General features: G+C 48.5%; 2 protein-coding genes across 4 annotated transcripts in view; one reads left to right on the forward strand and one right to left on the reverse strand.

The window, feature by feature from the left end:
* LOC311190963 (retinol dehydrogenase 12-like) lies at nucleotides 1–6,128 on the reverse strand (the record flags this gene model as incomplete). The annotated part of the gene is made up of 7 exons (XM_084263044.1): nucleotides 1–326; nucleotides 2,260–2,449; nucleotides 3,254–3,463; nucleotides 3,869–3,973; nucleotides 4,265–4,420; nucleotides 5,142–5,260; nucleotides 6,031–6,128. 7 exons carry the CDS (start codon nucleotides 6,126–6,128, stop codon nucleotides 224–226), a joined length of 981 nt encoding a protein of 326 aa, XP_084119170.1. The 3' UTR covers nucleotides 1–223.
* Nucleotides 6,076–15,739, forward strand: part of VTI1B (vesicle transport through interaction with t-SNAREs 1B) — a 10,979-nt gene continuing 1,315 nt past the window's right edge. For 2 of the 3 annotated variants that reach the window (XR_014617262.1, XM_084263045.1), the window contains exons 1-5: nucleotides 6,902–7,121; nucleotides 10,848–10,906; nucleotides 12,089–12,280; nucleotides 13,606–13,779; nucleotides 15,594–15,655. Coding sequence is in view for 2 of the 3 variants with exons in the window: in XM_084263045.1 (XP_084119171.1) it covers nucleotides 7,007–7,121; nucleotides 10,848–10,906; nucleotides 12,089–12,280; nucleotides 13,606–13,779; nucleotides 15,594–15,655 (602 nt within the window). In the remaining variant the exon portion in view is untranslated. Of the gene's footprint in view, nucleotides 6,103–6,901; nucleotides 7,122–10,847; nucleotides 10,907–12,088; nucleotides 12,281–13,605; nucleotides 13,780–15,593; nucleotides 15,656–15,739 lie in introns of those variants that run through there. The other variant, XM_084263046.1, reaches the window with a different exon arrangement.

Below are 15,739 nucleotides of genomic sequence, written 5' to 3' on the forward strand. Positions count from 1 at the left end.
TCTCCATCAGTGCTCTAATTGCTCAGCTAGGAAGGGGGGCTGGATGCTCACTAATCTCAATCCTTAAATGCAGTATTCCAGAGAGTCACATTAGATTGTGTTCACAGAGCCATTGCAAGGGCTGCTGCAGTATCTGCCTTCTAGTCCTGAGGTGTCGTGGCAGTGCTCTTTGCAGGGAAGAACCGCTGGGCTCGGGAGGATGCACGCTTTAGGTCCGCGCTGCTCAGTCCCACTGGATGCCGAGGAGCTCGCAGCTCACGCTCCAGAGCTTCTTTGCCGTCTCATCATCCCGACCCCGTGGAGATACATATGCTGGCTGGCAATCGCTGTAAGAGGGACAGGTTTCAATTTTTATTAGGTCAAAGACATCCATTTGCAGTAGCACACACTGGGATATCTGTGGTAAGATAAAGGAGTTGCTTTCTATCAGCTTAACTTCAAGACCAAGTGAAGTGGGAGGCTGTCTAGCAAATGAGCAAGGAGTGGTGCTAAGCCACTTTGAGAGAGCTTTTGTTCCAACTGGCTAGGGAAGAGTCTTACCCCATGGCACTGAGAACTGGCAAGCGAGTCTCACACTACCTGTTGTCTCAACTCTTTAAGAAACCTACATCTGCTCTGCTATATACTCTTCAGGTAATGTTCTCATTAATACCACTGAAAAGGGCTATAAATGCTAAGAAAACTTCTTCAGGAGCATTCTTTCTAGCAAACACTACAAAAAAGCCACTCAAAACAGCTCTCCATTCTTAACTATCCCACTATATTGCCATCACACAAAAGGCAAAGCTGCCCCAGAATGCTACCACTGTTGTAACCATGTAAGGTTATCCCCTTTTCCATTATCCTCTGAACTGTGGCTCCTTTCTTCTCGGCTCCTGCAATCAGACAGCGCTGTCTGGAATAGAGATCAAGCATTCTCATCTGTTAGGCTGGATGCTCAGTAACATGGGAGTTTAACAGAGGAAACTCTGTATCTCAAGCTTTCTGCCCAGCCTAGTATTTTTAGAGTTGAGACTGCACAGTCTCTCATGTTCCTGAAATGACTGTAGTAGACTCCACCTGTCTTGCTGTAGCATGCAAATTCTTAATGTCTATACTTGTGCTTTGTATTATATTGCCTGGAAAGTGAAAAGGATTTTTGGCTAGTCCAATGTAAATTGTGAATTACTATTCATTTCCCACCACATCCAAGACTCCTTTCTTTCATGAGTTTAAAATCCACCAAACTTTTCTGTACACCAGCACATAAATTCTCTATTTATATCCTGGGATAGACAATCATCCAAGGAAGATTAAGACATCTATTTATACATGCAAGTCCGATTAAGAGGGTACAAACTCCCAAGTGAAGAGCTGACAAAGTCATTACAGAGACTAATCTGGTCACATTATCAGAAGAAGCTCTGCAAAGAAGCAAAGGCTCCAACAGTATCCAAGTGAATTAAAATAACATGACACCTGTTCATGTTTTCTTCCCAAAGCCAGTATTGTTACACTGCTCCACACGTGGTGGGGTGGGAAGCCGACAGACAAGACACCTCTGAAGGAAGCTGTTTAAATGGCAGGCTTCAAATCTAGGACAACGTTGACTTGAGACTGCTCTGGGCTTTGGTGCAGGGAAAAGGCATGACTCTGCACAGTCCTGAAGTAAGTCAAAAACCAGAAGGGGTTGTAGAGGGAGCTACAAAGGACATTTGCAGGACAGAAAGATAAGCATCCCAGCAGGACCCCATCCCACCTGGTGGGTCTGTCACACTGGAGGAACAAGTTATTTTGTTATGTGCAAGTCCTGAAAGTCTTACCACCTTGCTCTGCAGCACCATCAGCCCTCCCAGCTCCCTGAGAGCAGAGGAGCCTTCTGCTCCAGTGGGGTAAAACTATAAAGAGAACCAGTGTGGTCTTCCCAGGATTGGCTCAAGTTACCTCATTAACTAAACACAATGATTTGCCTGCCTTGGGCAGATCAGGATTAGAGTTCTAAGCGTGTGACAGCCACTCCTGCACTTTTGAGCATGATGACATTCCTAGCACTGAAGGACCTGCTCTTGTGTGAAGTATTGCACCAGTCAGAGATGTCTTCTAACACAATGTCTGCTGCATCCAACCTGGAAAAGGGTAATGCTGTAGTATTTGTCACCCTCAATCTTACCGGCTAGCCTCTTGCCCACTCCCTGTTTAATGAAGGATAGCAACTGGTCTCTTTCCCCAGCCAAACAAGGCTGTCTTCTACAGTGTGTCACTCCATTAGTTTGCACCCACCTGAAATACTGTCCTGTCACAGAGTCTAGCTCTTCTGCTACTGCACAGTAGACGCTGGTCTGAGCTCCTTCCTGAGGTGTCTTCAAAAAGAACGAGAAGATCTTCCACAGCCACGTCATTACAAGCGAGTGCCGGACCAGCTCAGAATGGACAGAACCAGGATGGAGAGCGTTTGCTGTGACTTTAGTGCCTGTGGCAAAAGAAAGTAGTTCAGGAGAAACCAGCGTGCATCAAACTGCTTTTACAGAAAAGGGGTAACATAGGCCCCTATTCTACCTGCAAATACTCTACAACTGAAAGGAGGTTTCCTGGCATGGATACAAGGAAAGTCAGTTAAATTCTTAGTACTTGGTGCCTGCTGGAGCATCCCCCACTCCCTGCCAAACGCTGCAGTCACTACATGCCTTCTGCAGAGCAGTGTGCTAGAGGGCCTGGACGCTAAACCAGCAGCAGTTCCCACCAGGCTTCTGAGAACTGCAGCTTCTTCTGATTTACTGTAATACTAATTTCCTAGGGAAGAAGCTACTTTGTATGTTTATGAGAAAGTCTGAATGACACGGCTATGACAGGTACTATGACTTAAGAGGTACTGCCTCGTTCTCTGCTTCTATTTTACAGGCCACTTATGGCAGCTGAGTATCCCTCAGCTTCTCCATTGCAGAGTGCAATTGTAGTCCAGCTCCTGTGTTTTCATTTGTGTGGATGTAGCTAGTGGGTTTTGTTTCTACAGACACCAAAGAGAAAAGAAATCCATTCAGCTGTGCCAGGCTGCTAAACTCCTCTGCCCTGCTGCTCTAAAGACAATTAGCACTTTCAGTCTCCTGCTTCCACAGGCAGGAGATATTTTTCTCCCTGCATCAAAGATCTGTCAGTGAACCTTGGCTCCAACTATTTCACTTCTATGCAGCAAATTTCCAGACTCCTTCAATCCACTTTGCTCATCCACGATGTCCAGAAATCGTGGAGAAGCGCACCTGTCTCCCCTGGGACTTGCCTTGCAGCCGTCTCGCCAGCTCCCGGGTGAAGAGGACGTTAGCCAGTTTACTGTGGCAGTAGGCCAGGCCGCGGTTGTAGCTCTTCTCGCCATGGAGATCGTGGAAGCGGATTCGGCCTCCGTGATGAGCCAGTGAGGACACGTTCACTATGCGGGCTGGGGCAGACTGCTTCAGGCACTCCAGCAATAGGAAGGTCAACAGAAAATGACCTAGAGATGAGAGGAGATGTCATACTTCTCTGAAGGGCTCCCCTGCTGGACTTAAAAAGTACTTCCGACACGTTACTTCAGCATGTTTTATTGTACTGCTTCCTGCGTTTCAAGAAGACTCCTCTGAATCAACTGCTAAACTTTTAGGGGGCCATGCAGTTCTGCTCCTCAGCTTCAAAAAGCTGGAGGTGTCACACATTTCCAGTGTCTTGGGTAATGTGTATGGGTACTTAAACTGGGTCTGTGGTAAGCAAATACACTGCATTGCATCTCCAGGGCTCTCTAACTCTGGGCTTCCATCCTGCCCCAGGAAGGAAGGATGAAGAAGACAAGATCTGAAAGCAGGATCTTCCTCTGGCATTTTGCCATGGATATTGAATGCAAATGTGACTCCATTGACCTTACCGAGATGATTGACTCCCAGGTGCATCTCAAAGCCATCAGCAGTCTTGGAGTAAGGGCATAACATTACCCCAGCATTATTAATGAGAATATGAAGTTCCTTCTCCTCTGCAAGAAACAAAAGACAGCCTTAAGCAGGAAAGGAGAGAGCAAAGACAGACAAGAAATAGGCCATAAAACCGCACACACCTGTCTCAGTTGCAGCCACACTGCCTCAATGAAACACGGGTAACTTTCCTACCACAGACTAGATTGTGGCCTCTGACAAGTCCCTGCTTTGAACCAGAGTACCCAACATGGCACAGAGATACACAGCCAGGGCTTTGGCACTTGCTAGAAGAGCAGACAGCAGTCCTTGGTAAAATATTCTCACTCAGAAGAAAGATCTAGAGACTGTACCTGCTAGGAATTTCTCAGCAAACTCCCGGATGGATTTTGTATCAGCCAAGTCCAGTTTTCTCACAATGACTTGCTGGTTCCCTGTCTCAGCCCGGATTTCACTGGCTGCTGCTTCTGCCTTCGTTATGTCTCTGCAAGCGACAATCACCCTTGCACCTGCAAGGGAGAGGGGGGAAGCAGCAACAGAGTTAGTGGGTGCATGCTGGATGATCAGGGCTACGACAAATAGGCTGACTATGCACAGTGCTTACAAACAACATGTAGTTTCTTTACATCAAGTCAGGTGAGTAGTTGGGAGAGACAAAGCCTTTCCTACTAAGTTGTTAGCTCCAATCCAGTCCAAAGCTGTTTTCAGACCAGGAACAAGCACATCTTGAGTGCCTTTGTCCAGGTTCTCCCAGGAGCGTACACCACAACCCTGGCATGATAGGGTTATATCTGCCCCTATCACAGGAGTGTCAAGCCAGGAGCACGTGAAGATACTTGGATTCCAGCCAGAGTAATTTCTAAATGGATTGTGAGCAGGTAGTTTAATCTCCTTATCAGTTATCCAAAAAGCATTTAACTGAGTGACCTGTGGTACTTCCTGGCTTCATACAAGCAGCACCCAGCAACACCAGGAACATCCCCAGTCCTCTCAACACAGCTGCAGTGTCACAAAGCACGTTTTTGGAGTTCAAGCACTGAAACTGACTGAGGAACTGGGGCCTTGCACCTCGGTGGTTACAGCCTCTGGAGGAGCAACACTTGGGCTCGTCTGAAATAACTCTGGAATCCAATTAATTTAAACGTAAGGATACACTGCCCTCCCTCCCATCCAGAAAAGGGGCTGCATCGGGCGGGCGGGCAGGCCTGCTGGTGAAGGCCAGTGACTTGCCTCTCCGGGCGAGGTCTCTGGCGGTCTCCTTCCCAATGCCTGTGTTGGCGCCTGTGATTATCGCCACCTTCCCCTCCAGCTTAGCTGTTGACTTGCACTGTCCTCCAGCGACATACCTCCTGCAAGACAGGGCGGCAGCAGTCACGGTCCCTCCTCGGGGCACTCGGTCAGGGCTGAGCACACAGAGCCCCCGGGTTTGCCCCGGCGGTCGGGCTGAGCGCTGCGCTCGGCGTCACGGGGAGTCACGGGCGTCGCTGCCTGAATCGCCCGATCGCTATCGCGTGGTGACCGGGCCGCCGGGACTGTCCCGCCAAGTGCCCCCCTGCCCTACAGACACCGGCGTGCGCCCGGGAAGCCCCGCCCCCCTCCCCGCGTCCCACCGCCCCGCCCTCGCGTCAAGTGGGGCGACGGTTCCCATTGGCTGCCCTCGTCAACTCCGGAGACTTGGCCAATGGGCTCGGCCGCAGCACCGTGAGGAGAACGCGGGCCTCGCCCCCCGCGCGCCCCGGCTGCATCGCCCCGAGCGCCGCCGGTTCGGTGGCCCGGGACAGACCCCACAGGGAGTTCCAGGCGGTCGGAGGCTGCGGGAGGCCACCGAGCCAGGAGGCACCGGTGCTAAGCCGGGCCCCAGGAGCGCCCCATCTCCTGTCAGGAGCGCGGTAGTGTTTCTGAGGCGCTGGCGATAGGAGGCGTGTACAGCGCCCTACCCCAGCGCGGGCTAGAGAAAAGGGATCCGCTTGATTCGTATTCCCCTCAGCCGAACAAAGCAGCAGACCTGTTCCTGATGCGCGGCGCACGCCGGATCCGCCCGCCCGCCCCTCCCCGGGGCGGAGGCCGCCGCCGCTACTCGCGCGCGCGAACGGCCAGGGCCGCGCTCGGTAAGACGCACCTGATGTAGGGCGCAGCCACGAAAAGCAGAACGGGGACGGAGACGGCAGCCCCGAGCGCGGCTCCCCAGCAGGTGAGCATCGCCGCCGCCCGCTCCATGCACACTGCCGAGGGACGGCGCTCGCCCCGCCCCTGTCCGCCCGGCCTCGCCTGGCCTCGCCCCTGTCCGCCTGGCCCCGCCCCTGCCCGCCCGGCCTCGCCCCTGCTGCGGCTCGGGGAGCCGGAGAGCGGCGCTGTCCCGCGCGCGGTGTGGGGTAGATCTGGCGCGCCTGCGCAGTGGCCCTTCTCGGCACCTGCGCTGTGGGTCCGTTAGCCGCGGCGTGCGGACTACGTCGGGCTGGCGGCGGGGAGCCGGCCGGCTGTACGCCTCTAGAGCGCTCGGAGCAATCTGAAAGTGCGCTTCCCGATTAGCGGGCCGGGAAACGCCTGAGGGGGCCGCGGGGCCGGCAGGGGAGCCACTCAGAAGGGATTTCAGACCCCAGACTTTAGGACACTGACCCTACCGCAACGTACGGAGCGACGCGTGCGCAAGCAGGCGCAGAGGGCTGGGAGAAGCGCGGAGGCGGGCGCAGCAATGCCCGCTCCCGCCTTCGCCAGAGCGCGTAGGAAATGAATGGCCCGGGGCCGGAGCGGGGGTGCTGCCTCGCACCGCTACAGCCGCGTCTCCCCAGGAGACTACAGCTCCCAGCAGGCACTGCGCGTGGCGAGGCCCCCTCCCCCCCCCTCCCCGCGGCAGCCCTGGCAAGCGCCCGACGTGCCTCGTTGTCGCGGCCGCCGGGTGGCGTCACCGGCAGCCCTGTCGCGGCGCGTGTGGCAGCCCGATCCCCGGGGACGCAGCCCGCCGCGGGACAGCTTTGCGGTCGGGCGGCGTTCCGGGCGCCCGGCCGCGCGAAGGGGAAGCCCGCGCCTCCGCCGATGGCGGAAGTGCCTCGGTAGCGGAGGGGGCGGGGGCCAGCGGCGGCTGGCAGCCATCGGCCATGGCGGGCCGCGGCTCCGCGTCCTCGGAGCACCTGGAGCGGCTGCACGAGATCTTCCGGGGACTGCACGGAGACTTGCGGGGCGTCTCCGAGCGGCTGCGGGGCAGCGCGGCCGGTGAGGCGGGGGCGGGCGGCGGCCGCTCCTCGCTGGCGGTGGGAGGGCGTAGCGGTCGCGGGACGGGGCGCCGGCCGCGGGATGGGCTGGAGCGGGGACGTGGGCCCTGGCGATGCTTTCCCTGCTCCCTGCCTGGGGGCAGCTGGCCCTCCGGCTGGGGCTTTGCGCGGGCGGCCTCCGCGCTGGCTGGGGCTTGTCGGCGGCGGGTGGGGAGTTTCTCATGGACAGACCTGGTTCTGCAGCCGGGAGGGCAGAGTCCCGGTAAGGCAGGCGGTGTGCGGGAAGGAGCTTGGCAGGGGCCCTGGGGGGCTTTGGTGCGTCGCTTTCGGTAGCCGCCTCTGGGGAGGGGGCTGGTGGCTTCACTCGGCCTGGCTTCGCTGCGTGCGGATCTCCCCTTTATTCATTGTTTGGCTCTTGTTTAAAACCTCGTTGTCAGAATTCAGAGCGGCCTGTATTGTCACGCCTGCTGCCCACAGCCATTTGTAGACACACCGGGGAAGATTTTCGTTTGAACTGACCGTTTTTTATGGGTGAGGAAAAACACCCAACAGCTATTAAGCTACACAAAGCCACATTAGAAGCAAAACACGATTTTAAGGGTATTCTGTATACCATCCCAGTGGGTAACACGCTCTTGACGGAACACTTCTGTGTAGGACTTGGCATTGTGCTTCTAATTCTGTACTTCTACTTGCAGTATTCTGGGAAATGGAATGGGAAGTGATCTGATGAGGAGAAGTTTAGCAGGGTCACCAGATCTCGCATTAAACGCTTCCTTCATCCCAGAAACATGATCCACAGTTACCGTGAGGGGCTGCTGCGGCTTAGCTTGGGTTTTGCAACAGGAGAATGAGTAGGGGCTGTTGGGCACCTTCTGTGATAGTCTTGTCATTCTCCTCTTGTCCCTGATCCATTTTATATGTTTAGGACTAAAGTCATAAAAATGGTTTGTTCAGGATATACCACTCTGTGCTAGGTAACACAGGCTATAGAAAGCTTTAATGTTCCATTTGTTACCTGGCTTTCCATTTAATAATGAGTTAAATTTGGGGTCACAGTGCTTGTGGTCAGCATTTCCAGAAAGTTCAGTACAGGAAAGGTGTTCAAACCTGCAAGTGACGATTTTCAAGGCTGACTTAATTTCACTAGCTGTCAACAAGAACAAAAACTATAAAAGAAGAAATATCCTTTCTTGTAGGAAATCCTTATTTCCTTGTAGAAGGGAGAGGGGTCAGTTTCTTGGTGAAGTAAAGCCAAACATTCTGGTATTATATTTTGGAAGTATTTCTAAGAGAGTTTAAGATCAGTCAGGAATTTGGCTATCTGGTAGAGGTGTTCCACTCTCCCAGTGTGCTTTGTTTGCTTCTTGTACTTAGGTGGAGTGGGCCGTGTCTTTACTTTTCCAGTTACTTGGTCCTGAAGACTTCAGGAATGGATGAAAAATATATTGTAAATGCTTTTAAGATGATTGGCATGCTCCCAAACTCAAGGGAAAACTTTAGTCCTTGGGACATCTTTGTGGGGCAGAGGTTTGGAAATGCTGTTTCACTCTGTACAAACAAACAAGATAACAAATTCCTTCCAAAGCTGTGATAAGGCATTTTAAACACCTTGGATCGGTTTCAAACACAGATACTTTGCTCTAAAGGAATTCAGTTGGCTGTACTTTTCAAATGAATTTATTTTTAAATTGCTTAGAAATGAAGTGGCTAAATGTTGATGAGCCCCTGGGTAATGCTACTGTGGCTTAGGTGCTTTTTGCTTTTACCTCATTAAAGAAGTCCTCTCCATATACTTTGAATCACAGTTCAATCTGGAGTGACATGAATTAAACTGCTCGGTGTGTTCTGGCACTTCTGCTAGCCAGATCTAGTATTATGCTTTCAAACCAAATTGCCCCATTTCTTGTTGGTACATAGATTAAAAACCACCTTAAGCCATTGCTGTGTGACTTTTGGAAACCAGCATCTCTCTGTCTGCTCCTTTCAAAGTGTCGCCTTAACCTGCTTGGGTGGCACAGGGGAGATAAAATGCTGCTGTTCAGCATGGAGCCTGTTTCACTTTGGGTGAGGCAGCAGCAGCTGTTTGAGGGCACTGCTTGGATTGGATTTGTGAAATGACCTGTGTGAAACAAACTGTTGACTTGTGAAGGCTCTTTTCACGCAGTTCCTGTCCATAATTGCACTTACAACCCAGCTACACAAATAACTGCGTCAGCACAAATGTCCGTGGTGGCAGATCGTAGAAGAAGTTGAGGAGAGTGTATTCAGTAGGAACCTCCTAAGTCAGCGTTTCCTCCTGAGTAAGCTGGGATGTGAAACTGCATTTCCCCAATACCAGCTGGTCTGTAATGTATTAACAGTCAAGATGTACCATGGTCTGCAGTAGTTCTGTGCTACTTGAGAGCATAGCTGCTTGTTAGCTGATGGGTTTTAATTCTTTCTTAAACCCTCTTGTGGTTCAGATTCAGAGGATTAATATGAACTTGAACTGAAAAGGAAAGCCTACAGCTTAGGGATGCTGTGGTATGAGATGAGCTGTATAAAGGTGTTTTGATCGCTACAATTTCTGTTCCCGTTCTCTGTTGTGAGTCCGGAGGTTTAAAAACAGCTTCTTTTGTGGAGGCCCATATTTACAAAAGGTGTCATCTAGTCCTTTTTTTTTACTGCAACAATGTTTTCATAATATTGCCTTTAATTTTGTCTTTAATCAAATCAGAGAGTTTTATCTGCTACCCAGATTTTTATGTAAGACTGAATTATTCTCTGCTGACAGAGATGACTTAGGCTAGCGCCTGTTTATCAGACTTGTGATAAAATTTGGTTTCTCTGGCAATACTCTACAAGAATCCTCTGGTGGTCACCTTCAGAGCTTTTGCAAAAGCTTATAAAACACATGGTTTTGCTCCATTGAGATAAGAGCAGTTTCAGAATTACACTTTTCATTGATCATGGATACTAGAGAGGTATGATGCTTTTTACCACAAGCAAAATACATGTCTTATGGTGAGACTTCATTCCCTTGTCACAAAGATCTTAGGAAATGACATTCTCAAACAGCTGCAATGTACAGCTTTGTCAGCTGATTCAAACAACTGGTGCCATTCCACAACATGGAAGCATTTGGGCATTAATCTGTGAACCCAAGGTGGTATCTTGATGGCATCTTTAATCTCCTGAGTACTCCACAATGTTTATCCTGTTTACCTTAAGTTACTTTATGACCAGAGGAATGCAGCGTGCCCTGCCTGCCAGGAACTTCAGGGCTCACTTGGAAGTGTAGATTGACTCAATGTTATGTTCAAATTAGCCTTGAGTAATTTGCCAAAATTGGTGCAAAAAAAGAGAAATATGTATAAGTTGTTTACCAGCATGTTCGCTCTGTTATTCTTTCATGTTACATGTTTTTTCACACACAATTCTGTTGGTGAAGATTGGAGGATAAATGGTCAGAAGAAATATTTCAGGTTTAAAGTAATACTTCTTTTGCCCACCAGCAGTAGCAGCCAGTGTTTGGAAGGGTGGTTTCTGCTTTCTCCACATGCACCCCCCAGACCCCTCTTCCTAAAAAGTAGTCCCAAGAACAGGCTGTTCCTGTTTGAGGTAAATTTTGACCTGGCGTGTCTGTAATCAGCCATCTGTGGCAGCTTCTTTGTCTGTGGTGGATTGAGTTGGCATTCTGTTGCCATTTCTCTGTAGTTGACATACAATTGTTTTTCTTTCACAGAAGAGAAGAAAAAATTAGTTCGAGAGTTTGATGAGAAGCAGCGCGAAGCAAATGAAACGGTAAACACAAGTGAGGCCTCCGGCCCTTCTGACTGGCTGAAATATTGATGCCCTGAGAAGGGCAGTCCTTCCAGCTTCTGCTTTCTTTATGGATCCTATCCTGGCAGGCAGATAGTATATTTTTTTAATGTTTGATTAATTGACCTGTTAGATTTGTCTGTGTTTGTGAAGTTTGTTGTGTCTTATCTATCTGTATACATATACAGCTGCAGACAGATATTCTTATGTGAGTTTGTGGCGTTTTTTGAGTGCTCAGTTTGGCTATTGCCTTCCCTTTGAACAAAGGGGAGTGATAGACGTGCACTTAAAATTGCTAGAGATTCTGGGGAGGGCATGTACTGCTGCTTTTTGTGCCTTTTTTGCCCTACTGTCTTTTTTCACGTTGGTCTTAGCCCACCTGATCTCCCTGTTGTAATAGCCTGATGGTTAAATATTAGGAACCTTACATATTTGAAACCTCTGTTGTACAGACTTCCTGGATAGCAGGTGAAATGGAACCCATGTAAACTTGTTTTTTTAAACAATTTATTATGGATTAAGTTTTCTTTTCATCTGAATGTGCTATTTGTTAGGATGGTTTTGAGCCACAGCTGAACGTGGTGCTTTATTTCTCTAACTTCCTGGGTTTTAGTGAGGTGTATCTGTGTGGGTGCTGCCTGAGATGTAGAGCTCATTGTGAGTGAGCTCATTCGGTGGACAGCTCTGAGCCTTGTAACAGCCATCACTAAAAGCTGAGGTGAAAATTCACTCATCCAGAATCTCAGGGTTTACAAATCCCAACTCCAGTTGCCAAATCCAGGTGCTCAGAGTGTGAATTTAGTGGCACATCTACCTCTGCGATAGATCTCTGTTGCGTAGATGCGATGAGAAGCTGGTACTCACCCTCTAAATGCTTAAACTATATGAAAGTGAGAACTGCCAGTTTGGAAGTTGGAGTGTGATGTGTCAGGAAAAATCAAGTGTTTAAGCCTAGCACTTGAGGCGTGTGTATCATAAAATCCATGTGGGTAGCACAGCTGAAGGCAGAATGGTGTACTCGATGCTAGGTGAGGGGTGCAGGATTTGGGGTTAATCCCCCTCGCCCAGTCACATAAAAATACGTGAGTGGTGAGTTTTGAGTGCAGCTGCTGCTAAGAATGGATCTGGTGCTTGAAAATATAAACATGTTTTCTTTTGTTAAAGCTGCGGGAGATGGAGGAAGAACTGAAGTATGCTCCTCTGCCCTTCCGCAACCAAATGATGAGCAAAATCCGGGCCTACAGGAGAGACCTCTCCATGTTCCAGAGGGAGATCAGAAGCACAGATTTGGGATTGGGCCCTGGAAGTCAAAGCGATATAAAATACGGAATCTTCTCCACAGAAAATGAACAGAGTGTGAGAATTAGATATTATTACATTATTGCATACTTATTTAAAGTTGCTGTGATTGCTTAAAAACAGTATTTCAGGTGTGTTGTGTTTCTGTTTCTAATCCACTTCGCTTCTGTGCTCGTATAACTAACTCCCTGTATATCTCTGCACGTAACATGAATACCTCAGGGAGGAGAGAGAACACACAGCACTCCAAGGAGAGCTTTCTGTTGTAAAACAGAGATAGTATAATCAAAGTGGAACTCCTTCAGTGCTGTGCAGTTACTAGCTTACACAGCATTCTGTCCTGAAGTGCTGTATGTAGTCGTTGCTCTACAGCAGTGAAAACACCAAAGTGATGCTACTGACTGAGAAGAAAGGTTGGCTGATCTATTTTTTATCTCCAAAACCAGCAAAGTGTGAATCATGCACCTTATGGGGTCCTTGTTAGAATTTTGAAGGAATCTTTAATCTTTTAAGCAATCTCAGTAGAAATAATTTGTAGAAAAGTCATCCTCTAGTGCTTTGCTCCCTATGGACGTGCTGCTACGGTGGAAGAAATACACCAATTTCTTTGTTTACCAGATATCCTTATATATATGTAGAGATACATATATCTGAGCTAGTGAGGCTGTATCTGCTTATTATCTTCAGAATGCTGTCAGCTGTACATAAGGCTTGTGGAGGTGGGCTTTTTTGTCTGCCTTTAATAAGGAAGGTTTGAGGGAGGCTCTTAGTATTTTTGCATTTTATTCCTCTTGACCCCTTCCTCTAAAACGTGAGAGCAGGGTGGTGGATTAGACTTCCTGAAGCTTAAGAAAACACTTTACTTTGAGCTACCTTTTGACCCCAAGGTCAGCAAACATTTCTTATCCTCTAGCTGAGGCTACTGGCTGGAAAAGAGGATCTTTGTCACTTAGCAGTCCATCTGTTGGTGCTATTTGTTCCTAATCCTTTTGACTGTAAACTCTTAATGATCTCCCTTGGCAACCAAGATGAAGTCATAAATAAGACTGAATTTAGGTAACAGTGGAAGGAAAAGTTAGCATCTGGAAAGCAAAAGTACCCTTTTCATGTAAATGTTTTTCAAGTGTTTCAAAGTAAATTGTCACAAAGAATCTTTGGTAGCTGGTTTTAGCTGTGCATCCCTCTTTTTCAAGGTTCAGCTGGATTTGGTCATAATTTTACAATGGGAACAGTACTTCTTTCAGAATTAACTGGCTGCATTGGTTAACATAAGAAGGTACAGTTAATACAAGCTGATGGAATCAGGTCCTAACTTTTTAATATGTCAGCAGCCTAATGCCTCTGTCCTTGTGCTTAGTAGATCAGCGTATGTTCTCTTCCAGACAAATCTGCAGTCACAGAGGGTGCTGCTTCTCCAGGGAACAGACAGCCTGAACCGCGCCAGTCAGAGCATCGAGCGCTCGCACCGAATCGCTGCCGAAACGGATCAGATCGGCACCGATATAATTGAGGAACTTGGGGAGCAGCGGGAGCAGCTGGAACGCACCAAGAGCAGAGTAAGCAGAGGAAACGCGGGCGTTGCGTTGAAACAGCCTGGCGTTTGCTTGGTGGGAGCTCCGTGCCAGTGATGACTCTGAGACCTCCCTGGGTCTGGTCATCCGATGGATGTTTCTACAGACCAAATCCAGGCTGATGTGTTCCTGTGCTGTGCGCATAAAAGAAAAGTACTTCCTGTAGAAGGGCCCAAAGCGCGACGGCCAAATGTCTGCTGCTGAGTCTGTGTGAGATTGGATAGCAGACCTATGCACCTGCTAAAAATAGTCCTACTGCAAAAATCACAGATCTTAAAAAAAAAAATGGTAAAGAGTAGCCCACCATTAGGGTACTAGTAAAGTTAGTAGGTTCCTCCAAGGAAATGAAATTTAATAGGAGCTTAGTTACTTAATTACTAGCCTTCCCATATTTGTACATTAGCTAAAGCAGGAGAAAGTGGTGTCAGACAAGATGCCTCTACCTCATCCTTGGGTCAGGAAGCTCTTCTTCTGCTATGGAAGCTTTAAAAAGTAGGTTTTGTTTTGTTTACACACATAATGCAAAACTGAGAATTTGATTTTTGAAGTAGCAAAGTGATGGGATTTTCTGTGTCTACAAAGGATCCTGAATGTAAAGCTTTAGGTGTGCTACAGGCAGGGTGGTACCGAGTTTGGCAAGTAAGCATGCTCAGCCAAAACAAAAAGCAAACCCCTTTCCTTGGGAGTTGTTTCTGCTCAATACAACCAAGCCTGCAGCTTTTTCATTTAAGTAGCTTTTCAATTTCAGTCAGAATTCGGTTTGCCCTGCTCCTAAGTTTGGGCTGAAAGCAGGAAGGGAAATGTGATTTCCTCCAAGGTTTGTAGGTACAGTTTTTGTCTGTTCTTTTTCTAATAAAAACATACTGCAGTCCTTCAATCACACCATGCTATGCACAGATTGTTTCTGAAGCTGTGTGATCTCTAGTGAGCCTTTTAGGCATTGTATTGCTGAATTGCATGAGCCTCACGGTCCAACGGGAAGCAAAGCTAGGAAATCTGGTATACTTTGAATAGACTGGGTAGTTTTCTTCCCAGCTTGGTCCAGTCCATCTGGGTGCAAAGTAACATACCTACAGGGCAGTTTTACAGTTGAGGGCAGCTGTTTCAACAGCAGAGGACTTGTGCTGGCAGGTGTCTGTCATGGAAAGTGATCTGACTTCACTTCCAAACCTCCATGGGAAGCAGAAGGTGAATATCAGATCCTACCTGGAGCCTCCAGTGTCTGTACATTGTGAATCCTGAGCCTGGCTGTGAGACAGGAGCTTTTTAGCTGTCCATAACCTCACTTAATCGTGTGCTTCTTAACAGCTGACTGAGAAATACTTGACAGTTCACTTCTGAGCATTGCAGAGCTGAAATGGGTGAGCTATTAACAGGTCAGAGCTCGGATCTGCTTGGTCACCTAGACCCAACAATAACAGTTCGTTCTTTGCTAGAAATTGAAGGGTGTTTCAGACATTCCAGACAGGCAGGCACTGGGCAGTGTCAACACAGCACCTTGGTCACTTTCTTCCAGCATCAACTGGGCTAATTAGATTTAATGAAAGGAGCTAATACCAACTTTCTAATACTTGCAGTTTAACTAAAGGGGCAGAAAGCGATCCTAGATTATCTGTCCTTTTATATAACTAAGGGAAATGTTTCCTCCTTAGAAAGAAGACAATGCTTGATTGTAGGAATTTGGGGAATATAGAGTTAGCCATGGTCCCATTATGAATTGCTGGATTTCAACATCAGGTGCATCTTTACAGGATTCAGTACTCATTCAGCTGGTAAGTAACTTTTTTGTTTCTTCTCAGTTGGTGAACACAAATGAGAACTTGAGCAAGAGTCGCAAGATCCTACGTTCTGTGTCCAGGAGGTGAGTAGCGTGCCTGACCTTAGAACATCACGTGGCAGTAGCCTTGCTGCCAGCTGGGTTCAGGCAAAATAATGTGTCAGGCTG

The sequence above is a fragment of the Gallinula chloropus genome, assembly GCF_964237585.1.
Source record: "Gallinula chloropus genome assembly, chromosome: 4".
In the NCBI taxonomy this organism is placed as follows: domain Eukaryota; kingdom Metazoa; phylum Chordata; class Aves; order Gruiformes; family Rallidae; genus Gallinula; species Gallinula chloropus.